The 20,763-nt window shown below is 34.3% G+C and overlaps 1 protein-coding gene and 1 long non-coding RNA gene across 8 annotated transcripts in view; one reads left to right on the top strand and one right to left on the bottom strand.

The window, feature by feature from the left end:
• Window positions 1–72: 72 nt before the first annotated feature.
• The window catches only part of LOC145327109 (uncharacterized), a 56,157-nt gene continuing 35,466 nt past the window's right edge, over window positions 73–20,763 (top strand). For 6 of the 7 annotated variants that reach the window (XR_013882058.1, XM_080170644.1, XM_080170642.1 and 3 more), the window contains exons 1-22: window positions 73–222; window positions 516–560; window positions 1,136–1,234; window positions 1,709–1,799; window positions 2,234–2,379; window positions 2,662–2,800; window positions 3,306–3,406; window positions 6,120–6,235; window positions 6,527–6,712; window positions 7,104–7,252; window positions 7,494–7,690; window positions 9,882–9,994; window positions 10,906–10,965; window positions 11,363–11,570; window positions 11,879–11,968; window positions 12,144–12,277; window positions 13,035–13,188; window positions 13,503–13,625; window positions 14,585–14,684; window positions 15,135–15,306; window positions 15,606–15,724; window positions 19,331–19,446. Coding sequence is in view for 6 of the 7 variants with exons in the window: in XM_080170644.1 (XP_080026770.1) it covers window positions 187–222; window positions 516–560; window positions 1,136–1,234; window positions 1,709–1,799; window positions 2,234–2,379; window positions 2,662–2,800; window positions 3,306–3,406; window positions 6,120–6,235; window positions 6,527–6,712; window positions 7,104–7,252; window positions 7,494–7,690; window positions 9,882–9,994; window positions 10,906–10,965; window positions 11,363–11,570; window positions 11,879–11,968; window positions 12,144–12,277; window positions 13,035–13,188; window positions 13,503–13,625; window positions 14,585–14,684; window positions 15,135–15,306; window positions 15,606–15,724; window positions 19,331–19,446 (2,694 nt within the window). In the remaining variant the exon portion in view is untranslated. Of the gene's footprint in view, window positions 223–515; window positions 561–1,135; window positions 1,235–1,708; window positions 1,800–2,233; window positions 2,380–2,661; window positions 2,801–3,305; window positions 3,407–5,399; window positions 5,634–6,119; window positions 6,236–6,526; window positions 6,713–7,103; window positions 7,253–7,493; window positions 7,691–9,881; window positions 9,995–10,905; window positions 10,966–11,362; window positions 11,571–11,878; window positions 11,969–12,143; window positions 12,278–13,034; window positions 13,189–13,502; window positions 13,626–14,584; window positions 14,685–15,134; window positions 15,307–15,605; window positions 15,725–19,330; window positions 19,447–20,763 lie in introns of those variants that run through there. The other variant, XM_080170643.1, reaches the window with a different exon arrangement.
• LOC145327119 (uncharacterized) lies at window positions 8,134–9,209 on the bottom strand. Its single transcript, XR_013882060.1, has 5 exons — window positions 9,138–9,209; window positions 8,874–8,998; window positions 8,704–8,765; window positions 8,452–8,563; window positions 8,134–8,254 (listed from the first exon to the last, which is right to left on the bottom strand). It is a non-coding gene; the product is annotated as an uncharacterized LOC145327119 (long non-coding RNA).

The raw sequence follows: 20,763 nt of genomic DNA, 5'->3' as shown, positions 1-20,763 counted from the left end.
CCCCCCCTCCCCCCCCAAAAAAAAAAATCTAACCTAGTTTGACAAAGATGATAAATATATTTCACTCCTATCTGTGATTTTAATTTCAGACTAAACAACAATGGTCATCTTTAGAAGAATATTTGTTAAATTAAAACTTTAAAATTTGAAAAATAATAATAAAACAAAACCAAAAACTACGCAAAAATGGACGACGATAAAGATAAGAAGGATTCGGATAAGGTACATAATTTTATTTTTAGCCTTATAATAAAGTAACAGGATCTGTGTCTGTCTGTGAGTGTGTACCGCAGGATCTCGCTAACTACTGGAAAGATAAGAGAAAGTTTTTGGAGAGAGTACCACCACCTTCGAAAGATAAATCGCCCATAAAAGAAAATGATCCCCAACCACCAAAAAAATTTACTTTGTCTTTTTAAAACTTAAATTAAAAAGGGGGGGGGGGCGACTACAAAATGTAGAAAACTGAGGGAAAAAAACATAAAGTCTGAATAATAACATAATTTATTTTGTAGGCGGAGGTCGCGTCCACTGCCTCATCTGAGCCTTCTATAATGGAGGTAAGTTTTTATTTTTAACTTGTTTTTTTTTGGCAAAAATCAAGAGGAAGCTTGCGCCTGTCTGTTACATTCTCAAAGAATGTTGTATTTTAACCGTTCATCATCTGATTTTCATGATTTTAGGGCTTGAAATGAATAAGATTTTAAATCTTTTTCATCCATTGAATTGAAGGTGTACAAGGGGGTGGCAATACCTCCCTGTAAATTGAAATTGGGTGCGCCTGCCTTTCCTTTTTTCACCTATTTAAATGTACACACACACACCTGGCTAAACCCTGTACACGCCACTGTAATTTTTCAATTTACCAGTTATATTCTCTAATATGTGTACATTACTTGCTAAGATTTTTAGATATCTGTACATGGAACAATTTCTAATGCAAATTAAACTTTATATGTAATTACTTGTGAGTTGATAATTAAACAAGGATGATAACATCCAAAAATAACGAAGCACCAAAAAATCAAATAGGAGCCGAGAAAATCACGTTTCCCCCATTTCGCGTCTTACGGACAGACGGACGGACATTTGAAATTGTAGAGTAGCTTCGCTACAAATAAGCATCTTGATATAGATTGAGGATCCGGAGAAGGAGAAGCCTGAACCGAACACCGAGGCTAGGGAGGAGGTCATCGATGAAATTGCTGAGATGGAACCTCCGCTACCAACTAAAGTAAGTTTTTTTTTCATTTGAATTGTAATCTAAACACTTATACGTAGAAATTTTAAAAAATACCTAAGATATATGTTTAACAAATATAAACGACATCCTCCATAAGTAGTGAAGCGCAAAATTATCAAAAGAATTAAACAAAGTTACTTATAGAACAGATGGTCATTAATCAAAGGAATCGACGTTAAAAAAATTCAAAAGCAAATTCTTTGTAAATTCCATTTCCTCCCATAGCGTTACGGACGGACAGGCTGTTTTACAGACAAATTGAGTTATAGAATAGCTTCGCTACAAAAAATACAGAAGATGTCTAAGCATATTAAAGACAAAATAAAAATAATATAAGTGCAGTTCGACAGCGAACTTTCGATAATTATAAACGTTCTTTTGTTAAAAAATGCAAAAAAAATCACAATTAAAAATGCATTAGGTACTAAATAGAAATAAATTTAATCTTATTTTTTTCATGTTCAGGAAAGTTCCTCTAAGGAAAAGGAAAGTGGTTCATCCTCGACAACTCAAATCAAAAAGGAGGGGGCTAGTAGCAGTGGAGATAAAGAAAAAGGTACAATAATTTATATTTAGTAATTTTAGGTGTGCCATTACTACCGTTTTTTTTTTCGTAAAATGTTTTATTTTAGCAAAATTACACATTAGCAGTTCAATTGAGGTGGTATTTAATTGTCATTCAAATCAGGGAGGGAGAGGGGACAATGGGCTATTTATTACATTAGTCCCCAAATGTTTTCTTTTTCGTTAACTTAACAACTTTGGGGACTTTTATTGAAATTTGATTGGTTGGTTCATTAAATTAAGTGTCGAAATGTTTCAACCAGTAATTGTAATCTAAAGAAGGGGTAATTTTGTGTATCATCATTGGAGATGAACACTAATTTATCAGCCATTGGCTTATTCCTTTAGATCCCTGCATACAAATATAAATCGTTTATTCCCAAATGTGGGTCAGTAATACAGTAATACATTAACTTTTATCTCAAGGCACTTCAAGCTCTACAAGCTCGAGTCCTGGAGGCAAGAGTTCTGGCTCCAGCGACCTCCAGTCCAGGATGGAGGAGTACTTTGGCCAGTTGTCTGAACAGTACACCACTGCCTATCAAGCGCTAGCCTTAACTCAACAATTACAGGTACCTATTTTAGAATTTAATATTCGAAAATATTTAGTTCGATGGTAATATGAAAATTGTGTAGGTTCAATTCGTTAGGATGATTTGAAATAGGACACCAAAATACAACACAGGCCTGGTTTATAATTGTACCCAAAGTTGTTTAGTTTATAGTTCTACACATTTATTCATTGGCATAAACCTTTGAAGACTTTTACCTAATAAATCTAGATTGGAACGGTTTACTCATCAAGTAGGTAAATAAAATCTTAAAGCTCACAATTTAAAACTAACCTTTTATAGGCTGCCGGAGCAACAAGTCAAGCCTTAGCCCTCGCCCAGTATGTGAAGAAGATCCAGAGTATCACATGTCAGGCTGGAGGAACTGCAGGATCATCCTGGCCAACAGGATCCAGCTCCACAAGTACTTGGTCATCCTCAGGTATAAGCTTTTGTGTGTGTGTATCTGTGAAAATTAAGAAGAGATTTATAATGGAGGATTGTATACCAAATAGGTACGTTTAAAGACTTTTTGATAAGTTGAGAAAACGAATATTTTTGGTTGATAAGATAAGTGTAAGCTTTTATTTAAGACAATAAATCCTTCCATATACCATGCAAATTACAACAATACAGTCTTTCTAAAAGTGTTAATTTATCCAGGTATCTAAAGGGATAAACAATGGCCGATAAATAGATGTACATCCCAAATGATGCACATAATTACCCCTTCTGTAGATCACAATTATTGGATAAAACGCCCTGACACTCAACTTCATGAACCAATCAATCAATAATCAATGAAAGTCCCCAAGGTTATTAAGCCAACGAATAATAGGGGACTATTGTAATTAACAGTCCATTGCCCCTTTCCTTCCGGCATAACTATAAATTAAAATGTACACTATATGCAATCTAAGTGTTGAAAACTAAATCTATTTTTTAAGGAGCTACTAGTAGCAGTTCAAGTAGCAGCTGGGCAGCAGCCAGTGGAGCCTCTAGTAAACAGCCGCTCACCAGTATGCTCAGCAATATGGCCATGCTGCAAGTAAGAATTTTAATTTTTTATTACCTTCCTCTCCATTATGATTTTTTATCTTTATCTAATCTTATGTTATTATATTTTTTGTCTTATATGGCCTGTATGAAAACAATGTGTGAATACACATTTATGCATACTGCAATATGGCGATGCTACAAGTAAGAATTTTGACACATTATTTTTATCTATCGTTTCATCTTATTTTATTCTATTTTATGTCTTACTAATGTGGCCTGTATGAAAACAATGTGTGAATAAATAAGAACTTTAACCCTATCAATGCAGCTCTTGTCCGTGTTTTGTGCTTAATTTAATTTCAATACCTTTCTTTCTACAAAAAAAATACAAGTTATTAAATGGAGAATTACTTTTCTACCCAAAAATGTTTGGATGATTTTTCATTCTTTGGCTTATCTCTCTATTTGTGCGTCAGGCCGACTTCGGTCATGCTTATTTATGATTGATTCAAATATTAGAAGAAAAGGACATACCTATTGCTTTAAACTAGGGTTGGGCCGGATACTTTTTTGGCCGGATACCGGATATCCGGCTGATTTCAAATGCCGGATATCCGGCAAATATCCGGTTATCCGGCCAAATTACCGGATATCCGGCCGGATACCCGGCTAAATTACCAGATATTAAAGTAGCAAAAAAAATTTATTAATAAACTTTTGAGATTTCATAAATAAAATTTACATAAAGATAAACATATTCAAAAAATGTTCTTCTAGCTTCAATAATAAGAAAATTATAGCCATATAAAATTTTAAAAAGCAGAGATTTTTGGTGTAAAATATAAAAAAAGTTATAGCCGGATATCCGGCCGGATAGTTTCAATATCCGGTATCCGGCCGGATATTGAAAATGGCCGGATATCCGGCCACACCGGATATCCGGCCCAACCCTACTTTAAACAAAACAAAAAATATTTTTTGATTTACTGACAAAACCTGCCAAATAAATATAAGAAAACTCCTTTGACAAATAACATGATTCATAGTTAAACATACAAGAAATTTTTTGTGCGTGTACGAAGGAAAATAATGAAAGGAAAATGGTTTGTTAATTTAATTTTAGAGTTATAGCTTAATGGTCGTCGTAGCAGATTTATAATTTTTAAAGGGCATTTTTTACCTAAATTGGAAAAGTTGCGTTGGTTCTGGTACCCATTTACATAACAACATAAATAATGAATTTTAATAACCATTGTTCCGTGACCTGCATCCCTGGTATGTACTTTAGTGTTAAATCACGAACCCAAGTGTTAAAGTATGTATTCATCATATTTGTTTTAGACTCAAGATTTTTTATTGTTTTATTACTTTCGCGATAAAGTTTTACTTTATCATGGTAGATTGCGTGATTTTATTATAAAATAGTTTTTTTTTATAAACAAAGAAGCGCAAAAAAATTATAGTTGGACAAACGGTCAGAGTGAGTTGTAAATATAGAGTAAATATGAAATGTCTTTTTGTAGCCTGGCCAAAAGACTTACAGACAAAGTTAGTTGTATACTTGATGCTTTCAAGTAAGAGGTATCTTTTAAAAAATCTGCCGTCTAACTAAAATATCAGCCGAGAAAATCATATGTTTCCCAGACAAATAGAGTGAATTATTTATTAAAATCTTATTTTGATTAGGTAATTAAAATATCCTAATAAAAATTAATTTACTTTGAATTTTAAAATTTCAATTATATTTCTGTTTAAAAATCTATGCAATAATTAGTCTATGATTGGTTGACCGCTCATGCTGCGCACATCAGCTGTGCATAGAACAGGTGCATCCACACAATTTTTTCCCGCCTTTTTCTGAAAGCCAGCTTTTATTACAATATTATCTTAGTTCATAAATGAAAAACTTTCATATAAACAAAACTTAAGCTTTCAATTCTAGATTAAAATTGTTAGATTTATCATTCTTGTATAAATCTCAGATAGCTTTAAGAAATATGAAAAAATTACGGCAGCTTATTTTGATGCCAAGCTGTCGCATCGCAAGCAGCTGAATGAAACCAAGCTTGGTTAGTATAAACAAATGCAAATGTGAAATAAACATAAATATAACATGTTATAGTACAAATAATAAAATCAATAGCATTTATACAAAATACTGGTGATTTAATAATGGTTATAATATAATACTAGTCAATGTGCAAATATGAGAAAATATTAATGAAAGTGTTAAATAAAGAAAATTTATAATATTATACACAAATACAATGACACAGGTATCTATTTAAATTGGACATTTTAGTTTATTTTTAGATTTTTACAATCTTTTTTCTATATTTTGATTATTTACCTAGTTAAGGTTTTAAGTTTGGAAATAATACTATTAACCAAAATTGTCGATTTGTTACGTTTTCTCTTAGCTCTTTAGAGAAGTACAGGTTTTTGTGAAAAGCAAAATATCTCACAAATTGGCGGTCCGAATTGGTTGTACTTTTCAGGGAAGTTTCATTGATGCCTTGCGGTAGATTTAGGCTATTTATGACCTTAAACGTCCTTCACTAGAGGCTAGGATCGTTATTACTAGTGTATAATAAGACAATGGAAGACTAATTTTTGTTTTTCTTCATATTTGATACTCGCTTTCATCGTTTTTAAGTCACTAAGATATTTAAATTAACGTACAGTTGACCAAAGTCAATGAAATACATAACTAACTTTATCCAAATGACTATGAAATTATTTTATAAACGTGATTGATTTAGGCTGCCGGTGGTTATGCTCAGGCGCAGGCAATGATGGCCGCCATGTCCGCCACTGCCTCTTCATCCGGCAGGGGACGAGGTCGCGGCAGTAGAGGTGGTAGTACTGGCTCTCCGAGGTTGGTAGATTTTTATTGTTACACGGAGCACTAGAAAGATTAGTATTGACCCTATTGGAGTTTTTTTTTGTAAAGGATTTTACCCTTATTACCTAACATTTAATAACTAGTTTTAAATTGAAGTAATTCCATGTTAATTAATATTGTTAGAATAAAGTTTGGATTTTAATTCAGAATAATTTTGTTAATTTGTTGATACTTACCTACACAACTTTTCTTTTTTACCATAGGACAAAATAAGATTTTCTTTATGTTTTTATTTGAAAATAACTTAACTCTGTTAAATTTCAGGGGCCGTAAAATGGGAGTCAAGTTAAAACGGCTGGACAGCGGTGAGTTTAGCCGCGGCGGCGGTGTTCTGCCGACAAGCGGCAGGGGCTCCCGTGGCGGACCCGGCTCTCGCGGCCGGAAGAGCAGTTTCAGCACAGACTACCTCTATTATTTGCAGCAACAGCAAGCTTCAGAATTGGCTTCTAGGTAATTTTTTTAGCTTATGCTGTCTAATAGAAATAATGTGCCATTTTTATTGAAGGGGTCTCATAGCCTGGCATAAAAAGCAGTTTATATAATATCACTGAAATGGAAATGAATCGATGTTTTTTTTGTGATATTAATTTTACAGTCATGTTATTGATGATACATTTTATTTGTCATTTAGTTACTAATTATGAAAAAACTTTATAAGATATCCTTTACCTAACATAAAACAGTATAATTTTTTTTCTGACAGTTAAGTTTTTAATAACCAAACTGAACCGATTTAGATCTCCATTACATAAGAAATTAACACATACTAAAGTACCTACGTTTTTTGTCTAGGTACTAAAGTAGGAAACTTGATATTGATACTAACTACAATTTTATTTAGGTATACGGGAACTTCTAGTGGGAGTTCTGGTAACAACGAGGATGACAGTTCGAGCCTCGCCAGTTTAGACGAACAACTTTACACCGAGGCCTACCCCAACAAACTGTGTGCTTTCTGTAATCTTAGCGAGAAGAGTTTTCTTGGACAAGGTATGGTTTTAATCATTGATTTTTGTAATATTTGGGTAGGTAGGTAGTTTCATGAAAGTATTGAAGAATATATATCTACTTTCCTACCAAAATAGTTTTTTTAATCGTTCTTTCGTATATTTGTTGAATAACTTAAATAATAGGCCCTTGTGATGATTTATGCAACCTTTGAATGAATTGAATAAGCTAATTCAAATTAAGATTTTTGATATTTAAAACCAATATGATCTTTTTAAATCAGGTGAAATGGTCCGATACACCGCTAGTGAAATTAATCTGGAAGAATTCGCCGCCGCCCGTAAAGCCGCCAAGGAGAAGGAGCGGTCTGGCAGCCCGTCCAGCAGTCGGAGCGGCTCACCGGGTGCCAAGCGGAAAATTAGGAAAACAACGGGAGAAGGCGGCGACGCTCTAGATGAATTAGAAATGATTGGATATCAGGTAAAAATAGTTATTTATCGCATCGTATTATAGACAGATTTTTTTGTCTAGAACATTGGCTTTTCGGGTCTATCAAAACAGTTTTTTATCTTAAAATATTTACTAATATTCTTGGGAAATCGTCTGTAATATGATGCTGTACATGATTTTTTAGTATAGCTTAGAACTGGCTCTTATCCAGCGGATATAATCCAGGCCATACTGGTAAATCAAATCTATTATAAATTAAAGGATGATGCATTAGACTACAAATACTTGATTGGAATACTCTTGTCTAACAATTTTAAATTTAGATGTATTAGGGCAAAGACTCTAACTTTATACTGATTCTCATTCGAAATACAAAAAAATGCATTTAAACGTAAACTGCATATTTTTTCGGATTCATCTGTTTAAACTAGGTACATTTATAGGGCGTATATTTAATGAATTTTAATTTTCTACCACTGTCCTACCCAGGTTATTGTAGGCAGTGGGGTCTGTTCTGTTGGCCCAAAACTGGCAGACCCATTTTAGATTTAGTCTGAAGTTGTTGATACACGTTTACAACGGTTTAAAACAAACCTGAAAGAAAAATAAACCAATAAGTAAAAAACACAACAGTTTCTTTATTTTTAAAAGTTACAATAAATATGTTTAATTTCTTAAGGTTTGGGCTTTCTACTTTGAAATTCTTAGGCATTTATCACTTGAATATAAGAGTCATTTTGAATTGTCAACAAGTACTTTTTAAGAATTGAGCTTATTTAAATATAACTTACTTCGCAAGGTTTTTATCTCCACGTTCAACTTGGCCCAGATGTTACACCAGAGATCCTCAACCAGCCTCTTCAAACAAAGCCGGCGTTCAAGTTTTCTTCACCACAGAGTGTTCTAAAAATTGGCTTTCATAAGATGACTAGCAGATAATAATTTAATGGAAAATTATTTAAGGATTGGGCATAAATGAATTTCAAATCTTTCTTGGAGCAATTTTGTTTAGACTTATATGTTGTTATATTGAAGAACCGTACCTTTAATTGTAGCAGGAGCCGTTTCTAGCTACACCAGTTTGTCTTGAATACTGGGTCCAATCCTTAAAAAAGAAAGTATCATTAGCATGGAGGAGAAATATGCCTTGTACAAGTTTCTTTTCTTCATGATTATTAATTTTTCTTATTTGTTCCAACAACAAATTAGTTACCTAGTATTCTGTGGGTTAAAGCAGCTCCTCAATGGCTAGTTGAGGCCCACGAAGGTCCAAGTCCACAAGTCCAGCTTCCCGGCCGTCCCAGGTTGCAATATCAACAGAACCGTTTCCCGTCAATCCTTAAATTAACTCACATGAGATTGGAAATTTGTTAACATCTGAATTTCAAATTTCTATTTATACCTCTCCCCGTTTTCTTTTCATTATTTTATGGGCTGTCTTTCTCTCATCTAATTGCAGAATTTTAAATGTTTTTACCTTGCAATAAGCTCATAGTACTTGGAGTTTCATTTTAATAGGTTTGCTTGACTTCTGAAATTATAATATGCCTTTCATTTTCACTGTTAAAATTCAAATGGATTTACAATTTAACATTACAAGATTCTTACATATAAATTGTTAACAAACAAATCTTTTTATTGAATCTACCTTTTTTAAGGATTGACCACGCAGTGTAAAAAGATGGAGTTTTGCTTTAATTATCTTAAATTAATTTTTAACGTGGCCAAATACATAAATAACAATTTTCTAGTCTGATACTTAAATAAATTGGTCTTTTAAATTTAAGAAGAAACAAATTTCAAAGGAAAATTAAGCCAATTTAATTATATAAACTACAACTAGGTTTCTTTGTTTCTCGTTGAAGAAAGTAGCAGGTTCGAGTCTTCGCCTCTAGCCAGAGGGGGGAATCCATAGGCGTAGATAGGGAGGAGTTTCTGAGCCTCTAAACAGATAAATACTACAACCACGTACCTAGTTATAAAAATATTTAGACTTAAAAATCTTATTTTTTTTTGACATACCTATTAAATTTATATAACTGGCTTATTTTTACAAAAACAGCATGATGACTAATTTAGTGATGTCTAATTGTTTGTTATTTATTGTAACACAAAATTATTATTTTTTGATGGTATATTTGTAAGTTATGCTTAAAATCATTTTTCTAAAATGCACTTCATGCAACTATCACTTTAATTTATTTATTTTTATATATTTTAGGAGGAAGTAGATGTTAGCCTTGTATTTGAGAACAACAGTGTGTTCTATGCTCATTTTAATTGTGCCCTCTGGAGTGGAGGTGTCAGCAAAACTAAATTAGATTCAGAAAAGGAAAGCATTAATGAGTTCATATAAAATGTGGTATACGAATAGATATTAAATATACGTTGATATTATGACAGTCGAAAATTGTCGTTAGTTTGGTAGCTGAAATTGAACTCATTAATCGGTCAGTTCGTTCACCCACTAAGAGGGGCCGGGAGGGAGGGTATAGTTATTTTTAGCTCGCTGCAAGTTTCATTTTATTAGATCAAAGTAATAATATATCCATTATAATGTGTTTTAGATGAGTATTTTCTTATCAAGGATTGTTTTATGATATGAATTAAAACTTTTACTTTAACCATTCGATAATTTTGGTTGCAAGGCTACTCTGTAGTTTACTTTGTCAGTAAGTAAGTAAAGCTATAGGAGGATATTTGTAAAGATTCTCCTCAACTAGAAGAATCCAGTATACAACTTCCTGGTCTTTTGGTCATGCTAAATTATGCCTAAGTTTTATGATTAATAAAAATTAGTCCTATAAATCCATTTGTCTGTTTGTACATGTATAAAGGGGGGGGGGCGAAAGTGACACTTTTTGAAACCAAAACTAAGAGTCAACAAAGGAACTCAACTAAAAAAAGGGTTACAGGTCTGAGATTTTGCATGGCAGTTGCTTTATAGGGGTACAATATGGAACTGTGAAGAAACGGCGGCGCAACCGCCGAAAACCGCCGTTTCCCGCCGTAATTTTTGTTGCCTTTTCTCGGCGGTTTTCGGCGGTTGCGCCGCCGTTTCTTCACATTTCCATATTGTACCCCTATAAAGCAACTGCCATGCAAAATGTCAGACCTGTAACTCTTTTTTTAGTTGAGTTCCTTTGACTTTTAGTTTTGGTTTCAAAAAGTTTTTTACTTGGCTTTTTTTGGATTTTGTAATCCTTGTTTTTCTTATAAAAACTCATTGATGGATTGAAACAGGACAAAGCCACTCCATTGCTCAAATGTGTTTCCCAAGCTGTTCTAAATGCCTTATCAACCAAGTAAGTTGTTTTTAAATTAAATTAAAATATATTTTTATTTACTCAATGTTTTAAACGACAAATAAATCAAAAAGTGTTTATCATATGCTTTCTTAAAATCATTATTGAAGGAAATTAAAATTCTTTCTCGTATTCATTCGAATCCGGTGGATAGGAACCAGTTCTCATCCACACGAAAAAAAACTATGTCTAGCATCGTATTATATCCAGCTTTCTACGAATTTAAAAATGTACAATCATAAGATTAAAACCAGTTTTTGCCGGTGCCTTCGGCACCTCTCGGGGCTAAAAAAACTGGTTTTAATCTCTTAATTGTACATTCTATATCCGCGGAAAGCTGTTTATAATACGATGCGAGAAATAACTAAACATTTTTTTTCACAAAAACTTTTTTAAGATGTGAGCAGTGTAAGCACTACGGTGCAAGTGTGCCATGTAAAGCCTCAGACAAGTTCTTCCATTGGCCCTGCGCTGTCGCATCCGGCGCTTTCATGGAGAAGTCGTCCTTGTTGATGGTGAGCGTGGAGAATTACGAGAAGGTGGCGGCCCTAGCAACCAACGCTGTCTATCTGTATTATACTGGAGATCAGTGGAAAATTGGCAAGGTATTGTGGAATTTTAATTTGAGTTGATTATTTTCTCTTAATAAGGTTCTCTATAATGAGTTTTATAAGTGTCTGGAATGCCAAATCTTACCCTAAATATAAAGAAAGTTTTTGTGTAAAAACTCGAAAATCGCCAGGGTGGTAATCTTCATAAGCTGGCATCTAACTTGCACTCCCCTACAGTCTAGTCACGTTTATTGTTTAAAATGATCAAATTCGTGTTTTTACTTGATTTTAGGTAGTTCATATTGATCTATTTACGGACAAAATTCCTGTTAAACTTTTATGACAATATTGCGCTTATTTAGGTATCTGAGATTCCAGCTAACAAATTGGAGAACCTGTTATTCTGTACAACCTGTGGCCAACATTACCTCTATTCTGGAGCTCATATCAAGGTTTGGCAAAAAAAAATAATTACCTCCCTCCCCCCGGCCCCCACCCCCTACCCTCCTAGTTAAAATTAAATTTACTCCTATTCTATTTCTAAGGGATTTTTGTTTCTTTAGATTTTCCTTAGGAAAAATAGATTCAAAACATCATGTTGAAGTTTTTAATATATTCATTCTTTAGATCACAGAGCGTATTCGAGGCGGGTGGCAATGCCAGAAATGTAAGACCTGCCAGAATTGTCGGATCAGCGGTAACGAGGACAGATACCTGCTTTGTGATGTCTGCGACGGGGCTTACCATTCTTACTGCCTCAGGTAAACATAATATATAAGTTTCCCGATGCTCTGCTCTTAAATTTCCAAGCAGAGATGACATTAGACTGTAAATTACACCGGTACCCAAAGTTTAATGAACACTATATTATTTTTGGCTCAAAAACTTTTGGTACCTTCTTGAAATTTGATTTTTTTCAAACTATTAAGTGTGTAAACTTATTTACCTTTAATTTAATTTAAATTAAATACAGGGTTATTTTGTATATCATCATTGTTGATGTGCATAAATTTCTCATTTAAAGTAGATCAAAGGGGTAGTTGCACGAAATGCATTTTAACTTAATTTAGTGAACCGCATATTTTTTCCTAGTTAATGGGTTAAACTACATTTATATGGCATATATTTGAAAGAAATTCAATTTTCTACCACGTAGTTTTTAAAGTATCAAGACTTGAAAATAGTTTTTTTTTAAATTGCATATATTACAAAAAGACGACTTTCAAGTCTTGATATTTAAAAACTACGTGGTGAAAAATTGAAATTCTTTCAAATATATGCCATATAAATGTAGTTTAACCAATTAACCAGGAAAAAATATGCAGTTCACTAAATTAAGTTCAAATGCATTTCGTGCAACTATCCCTTTACCTTTTTAGGACCTTTATTAAGTTTAACCAATATGGAAAGCGGTTAGTATACTCTTTGGGGGTACAAATACATAGATAAACAGACAGTCATTTTGTTTCAAATAGTTACCTAATACGGCGGTGCTTTCAATGTTTTGTTCTATTTTAGGCCTCAAATGGCCACGGTACCCAAGAACGGCTGGAAGTGTAAACGGTGTCGCCGCTGCTCGGACTGCGGCAGCAAGACGCCAGGTTCCGGTCAGTCTAGCAGGTGGCATGCTAACTATTCAGTCTGTGACAGCTGTTATCAACAAAGAAATAAGGTATTTTCATTATATCTTTATTCTTCACCCTTATTTTTAGTGGCTCAGAAGATTTAATCTATTATTGCTGCCAAGGGAAAAATAATTTGCTGTCATTTTAGGTTGCTAAAATGGACATTATTTATTAGTTATTTAGTTAAATAGGAGGGGAGGGGATGGGGTAAAGTTGGTGGATGGGGGAGGAATCGTTATTTTATCAAGCTATAAGTTTTACTTTATTAGAGTATTTGAAAATCTGGTGTAAGATCCAATTAACAATCAATCCATTTAATACCACACACACAACAAATAGATTTTAATTATTTTTTGTTTAGGGATTGGCATGTCCTTGTTGTGGCAAGGCGTACCGCCACTCCGCCTCTGTTGAGATGGTACAATGTTCCAGCTGTAAGAAGTGCGTGCACAGAAGTTGTGATCCTGATGCTTCGGAAGACAGGGTAAGTGTACCATTTTTGTAAAGTAGTATTGCTTCTTTTTAGTTGAGAATATTTTCTATAATTAACTTTGTCAGTCTGTCCGTAACGCTATATGTGATTTTCTCGGCTGCTATGCTATTTATGATAGGTAAAGATTCCTTGTAACTAGTGATGGCAATCCGTCGAATTTTTGGGCCGGATTCGGATTCCGGATTCTTAAAAGAATCCGTCAAAAAAGTGGCGGATTCCGGATTCGGATTCCGGATTCTAGCAGTATTTTAAAAGGCTTTTTAAAAAAAATGAAGCATGAAAAGCTGTGAAATGAAAATAAATACTTACAAAAAAACGCAACTTTGGATGCTAGCTACCATTATACCTGTAGTTAAGAAGGAACAATAAAATACTTTTTAGGTATATGTCTGCTTCATTTTAAATAAGTTTTGTCTGAAAAAAACTGTTATTTGTATTTGTAATTTTAGCTTACTAATTAAGAATCCGGAATCCGCTATTAAAAAACAGATTCCGGATCTGGATTCGGATTCTAAAATTTGCCCAAAAATTGGGCGGATTCCGGATCCTGATTGCCATCCCTACTTGTAACAATGATAAGCATCTAGTATATATTTTACCTGGTCCGTCGGTCAATGTTTTTATGACATCTAAACATCTGAGGTGAATTCTTAAAAAAAACTTTGCCCCACTAAAATTTAGTGAGGCAAAATTATCCCCTCTGAATTTTTAGTTTGCCTCACTGATTTTAGTGGAGCAAAAGTTTTTTAAGGATTTGCCTCTGTTCTAAAACTCACTTTGGCTGTTTGTTCATTCACGTTTTTTTTGGATTCTTTTGACACTAATCGGCTGTATCTTTCTATAACATTATATTTTTCAGTCAATTCGTTATTAAAAGCTTGTCGTCATTCGAATCTACATATCCTGACATATTATGATTTATCCGTTTTAACATTCCACTTTGTTTTTAGATAAATGAGAGAAAAAAGGAACATTCCTCGTTTTCTTACATTTGTAAAATATGTAAAGGAACACAAGCGCTCAAATCACCAAGTTTAGTTCATAACTCAGGTATGCCTTGTTTTAAATCATGGTGGGTGGGGGGGGGGGGGGGGGAAGGGGCATGTATTTGTCTTTGTTTAAAATTAAACCTTCTAATTTATTGATAATAGGTTTATTTTTTAACGTCTGTTACTATGTCACAGTTTAGCAATAGCATAGTTCTTTTAATTAGCCTAATTAGCCAGGGATCTAAAGGGATAAGACAGTGGCATATAAGTTTATGTAAATCTCCAATGATTATACATAAAATTACCCCTTCTGTAGATTACAACTAGTATTTAAAACGTTAGGACATACAACTAAATTAACCAACCGATCAAAATTCAATGAAAGTCCCAAAAGTTGTTAAGCCAACGATTAAGAAAACATTACCATAAAACGTTGGGGACAAGTGTAATAAAAATCCCGATGTCCCCTCCCTCCCTGATATTTGATGTATTAATCTAACAATAATCTTAGGTTTTGCAACACCTATATCACGTGCCTACGATGACCCGACGCCAATAGACGACGATAGCATGGACAGCACCCCCCTAACACCTGTCAAGACAAGTCCATCCATTCATATCGGCTCAGCGGCCTACCAGGCGGCTGTGGAAAAGAAGAAACGGCTGGCAATGAATTTGGCAAAGTAAGTTTTTTTTAATTTTCCACGCCTTGAGGCCTGTAGGGACACTTTAGCGAGGGGGTAGGGGTTGTATGATGAACCATCTACACTCAATTTTAGTTAAGGGCGATTTTATTTGGGAAATAAAATTTAAACCTTCCAGGAACCTAAATGATGCTTGACTGTAATGGAGAATCATCCAATCTATTGGTTAGCGAGATTCTAAGCTACATACTAGACTGGCATCCAGCTACTTTAATAAAAGGAGATGGATTCTAAAAAAGGACATTTTCATCATTTATTCAATATTTAATTTCATTTAGGAAAAATGCGCAACTTTCGTCAAGTTGTCATGACGGTATGTCTTATACATCTGTGGCTGAAAAGAAGAAAAGATTAGCTGAGGTCAGAGCAAAACGTGGCAGAGCACAAAAATTTAAAGGTCAGTTTCTTTTTTAAAGTTTGATTTATGAATTTTTATTAATTTTTGAAAGAACTTGAAGAGTTTAGAATCAAGCAGGGTGCCGGAGCCGTATAATTTTGATGCGGCTCCGGCTCCAGCTCCGGCTCCGGCTCCTACCTTAAAACTAATATATCAATTTTTTTTCATTATTGAATTTGATAAAATAAAATAAATAATATAAAATATTTTGCTTTAATTTGATTAAAGCTATATAAAAGTAGAAGGATGTGTGTCTATTTGTTAAGTAACAATAGTTTTTTAGTTTATTATATGGAAATAGACTGTTGCCAAATTATAATATTACTTTAAAAAATCATTTTTAGCTAGTTCGGAGCCGGAGCCGTTTTTAACGAAAAATACGGCTCCGGATCCGGCTCTGGCTCCACCAAAAATGTTGCTGCTCCCGGCTCCGGCTCCAGAACACTGGAATCAAGACATACAAATATTGATGTAGATATTCATTAAAGTATAACAATATAAAGGGGGGGGAGGAAATGTGGTGACTCGTCACACGACATACCAGCAATTTTATTTTGGGTGCTACTCCCTTAGTTTTAGAGATAATTGGATGAAATCTTTTGGGCTGGGTCACTAATTACCCCAACTATTGGTATCTTTAAAAAAACGGCGGCGAGACCGCCGCTCCCGCCGCCCGCCGCCGTTTTCCGCCGCCACAAAAAAAAAAAAATTTTATTGCATTTCTCGCCGAATTAGGCAATTTGGAATCATTTGAGACCATGTTATTTTTTTCAAAAATTTTTCCCCTTACAAGCAACCCTGCGGGGGGAAGGTATATCTTAAATACAGTATGCTATTCCTTTAGTTTTAGAGATAATTGGATGAAATCTTTTGGGCTGGGTCACTAATTACCCCAAGTTTTGGTATCTTTCAAAAAAAACAGCGGCGGGACCGCCGCTCCCGCCGGCCGCCGCCGTTTTCCGCCGCCACCATAAAAATTTTTTTATTGCATTTCTCGCCGAATTAGGCAATTTGGAATCATTTGAGACCATGTTATTTTTTTCAAAAATTTTTCCCCTTACAAGCAACCCTGCGGGGGGAAGGTATATCTTAAATACAGTATGCTATTCCTTTAGTTTTAGAGATAATTGGATGAAATCTTTTTGATTGTGTCACTAATTACCCCAAGTTTTGGTATCTTTCAAAAAAACGGCAGCAGCACCGCCGCTCCCGCCGTCGTTTTCCGCCGCCACGAAAATTTTTTTTTATTGCATTTCTCGCCGAATTAGGCAATTTTGAATCATATGAGACCATGTTATTTTTTCAAATTTTTTTTGGGCGGTGGCGGAAAACGGCGGCGGCGGATGGCGGGAGCAAGGTTGCTTGTAAGGGGAAATTTTTGAAAAAAATAACTTGGTCTCATATTATTCCAAATTGCCTAATTCGGCGAGAAATGCAATAAATTGTTTTTTTTTTGGTAGCGGCGGCGGACGGCGGGATCGGCGGTCCCGCCGCCATTTTTTATTCAAATATTTTCAAATATTTTTTTACTGACCTACCTAAAAAGATTTTGTTTCAATATCTTTAAAAGCACAGGAGTAGCACTGAATTTAAGATATACCTTGATAAACGAGAATTTGAAAAAAATGACCCCCCTAAATCGGCGAGAAATGCAATAAAAAAAAATTTTTCGGTGGCGGTTGAAAACGGCGGCGGGCAGCGGGAGCGGCGGTCCCGCCGCCGTTTTTTTTATAGATACCAATAGTTGGGGTAATTAGTGACCCAGCCCAAAAGATTTCATCCAATTATCTCTAAAACTAAGGGAGGGAAAACGGCGGGAGTGGCGGTGCTGCTGCCGTTTTTTTTGAAAGATACCAAAACTTGGGGTAATTAGTGACACAATCAAAAAGATTTCATCCAATTATCTCTAAAACTAAAGGAATAGCATACTGTATTTAAGATATACCTTCATAAACGAGAATTTGAAAAAAATGACTAAGGGTTGCTTGTAAGGAGAAAAATTTTTGAAAAAAAATAACATGGTCTCAAATGATTCCAAATTGCCTAATTCGGCGAGAAATGCAATAAAAAAATTTTTTTGGTGGCGGCGGAAAACGGCGGCGGGCTGCGGGAGCGGCGGTCTCGCCGCCGTTTTTTTTAAAGATACCAATAGTTTGGGTAATTAGTGACCCAGCCCAAAAGATTTCATCCAATTATCTCTAAAACTAAGGGAGTAGCACCCAAAATAAAATTGCTGGTATGTCGTGTGACGATTCACCACATTTCTCCCCCCCCCCCCCCCCCTTAATGGCAAGTTTAGTAAATTTTGTGTTTAAATATCAACTATTAGGTGCAGAAACAGCAATCTGTATGTACGTAGATATTGTCTCTATATTTTTAGTATAAAAGAAAACTGTTCAAAGGCAGTATTGTTTTCCTTGTAAACGTGGTGGCTTACAGATCAACTCTGACTATAGAGTAGAGTCTCTACTTATTTTTCTTCAAAATAACATAAAGTTTAAAATTCCATTATGATTTTTTAGATATAAGCATATTTAATTACCAACTCACAAATATACAATAAAATCTGTCAATAAAAAAGGAATTACAGATTATCTCAATTAATTAGTTTGACTGACGTATCTTATTTATAGAGTAGATTTTATCACAAAGATTGGCTATTTCAACGATAATACTGATAAAATCAATTATATGTAGTTTATTATTATCCCGCTAGACTTCTCTTTTTTAAAGTTTTAATTTAAAAATTACATTTAATAAATTAGTTTATCAAACGAAAAAACTTAATTTTTAAATTATCAGTAGACTAAAATGACTCAGTAAAACCAATATATTATAAAGTTATCGAATGATTATAAAACATTTTTCTTACATTTAACATATATAGAATTCACATACTTGATAACATGCATGGTTTGCATGGAACGTGAAAGAACCCAAAATTTTTATAACTGTATTTCTGTAGCTAACCAAAGCTCATTAACTCGTGTATTAGGTTTTCCTATTTGCGGGGTCTTAAACGCCTCGGAACTATTCAACCTACGCTAAGTTACCTAACCTGACCCAGAGCAATAAATGAAAAGGGGTAGTTTCACGAAATGCATTTGAACTTAATTCAGTGAACCGCATATTTTTTCTTAGTTAATGAGGTAAACTACATTTAAATAGCATATATTTAAAATGAATTCAATTTTCTACCACGTAGTTTTTAAAATATCAAGACCTGAAAATTGTCTTTTTGTGATATATGCAATTTAAAAAGACGATTTTCAAGTCTTGATATTTCAAAAACTATGTGGTAGAAAATTGAAATTTTTTCAAATATATGCCATATAAATGTAGTTTCACCATTTAACCAGGATAAAATATGCGGTTCACTAAATTAAGTTCAAATGCATTTCGTGAAACTACCCCTTTACCTTCCCCTACATAATCTAAATTTAGCCAGTTTTCCAAGAATATTACCAAGTTTATTTGCATTACAAATGGTTTTATGTATAGATGTTTCATAAACTGTTTTTAAATATATAAATATGCTAAATGTATTATTCGATTCGCGGATTTTAAATATAATCCTACATATTATTATTTTTAAAAAAATTTCAGGTATGGTAGGCCTCCAGCGGCCGCAGGGTGATCCAGGTATAAAGTCTGAAGATAATAATGAGGAGGATAACAAGATGATCTGCTTCTCTAACAAGGATGACTTCATCTTAACACAGGTCAGTTAAGATAGTTTCCAGTAAGCCTTCGAAACCGATTAATATCCGATGGATTACAATCGGTCATCAGCCATACTAAAAATCATTTATAGCATCGTATTGCAGACAAATTTTCATGATCATTAAAATAAAAATGATAAAAGGGGGGGGGGGCGTAATGACATTTATTCGTAATCCGTGAGCAAAATGGTCTTAAAATTTAGCTAGACCCTTCAAACTTGGTATATAAGCCTAGTCCTATAGGTATTACATCTAAATGGCAAAAAAATCCAAAAAATTTTATTTTAAGGTTAGGTTAGGTAAGAAAAACCCTGCGGAAATGGGGTTTTTAGGCTTTTTTGGTCGATTTTGATGTGGAAACTTACCCTAAATTGTTTTTTTTTAGGGTTTTAACTTAAATACACTGTATATATTCATATGGACATTATTTAAGATGATTCAGCAAGTCGGGGACCGACCCCAGGGGGCTAGGTGGGTGGCCCGCAGGGGTTAGTGCCTTTTTCCCAATACATATGTTGTGATACATCTAATTATAGGTTTTTTAGGTCAAGGAACTCAAATTCAGAGCTAAAATAAGCATTAGACTAATCTGAAGCTAGCCCCAGCGGGCTAGGTTGGTGGCCCGCAGGGGTTAAGTTCATTTTTTCCAATATATATCTTGTTATATATCAAAATATAGGTTTTTTAGGTCAAGAAACTCAAATTCTGAGCAAAAATTAACATTAGACTAACCTGAAGCTAACCCCCCCGGGCTAGGTTGGTTTTCTGCAGGGCTTAAGAGCATTTACATAACCTAACCTATAAACTTACTTAAATTTTTACATGTTTTTTCTTGAATAAACTTTGTCTATTAATGAGGACTTTATTTAAGATAATCCAGCTAGTCGGGAACCGACCCCAGCAGGTTAGGTTGGTGGCCCGCAGGGGTTAAGTGCATTTTTCCCAATGTATATGTTGTTATGCATCTAATTATAAGTTTTTTTAGGTCAGTTAACTCAAATTTAGAGCTAGAATTAGCATAAGACTAATCTGAAGCTAGCCCCAGCGGGCTAGGTCGGTGGCCCGTTGGGGTTAAATGCATTATTTTCCAATATATATCTTATATCAAAATATAGGTTTTTAAGGTCAAGAAACTCAAATTCAGAGCTAAAATAAGCATAAGTGTTACCTGAAGCTAACCCCCGCGGGCTAGGTAGATCTTCTGCAGGGCTTAAGTGCATTTTACCTAACCTAACCTAGAAACTTATTTTTTTGGTTTTTTCCCTGAATGAACTGTGTCTATGAATGAGGAAATTTTTTTAGATGATCCAGCAAGTT

Source organism: Acartia tonsa, chromosome 8 (assembly GCF_053477335.1).
Source record: "Acartia tonsa isolate MP-2025a chromosome 8, ASM5347733v1, whole genome shotgun sequence".
Lineage (NCBI taxonomy): Eukaryota > Metazoa > Arthropoda > Copepoda > Calanoida > Acartiidae > Acartia > Acartia tonsa.
The sequence above is the reverse complement of the archived record's forward strand: the minus strand, read 5'-3'. Positions and strand labels throughout refer to the sequence as shown.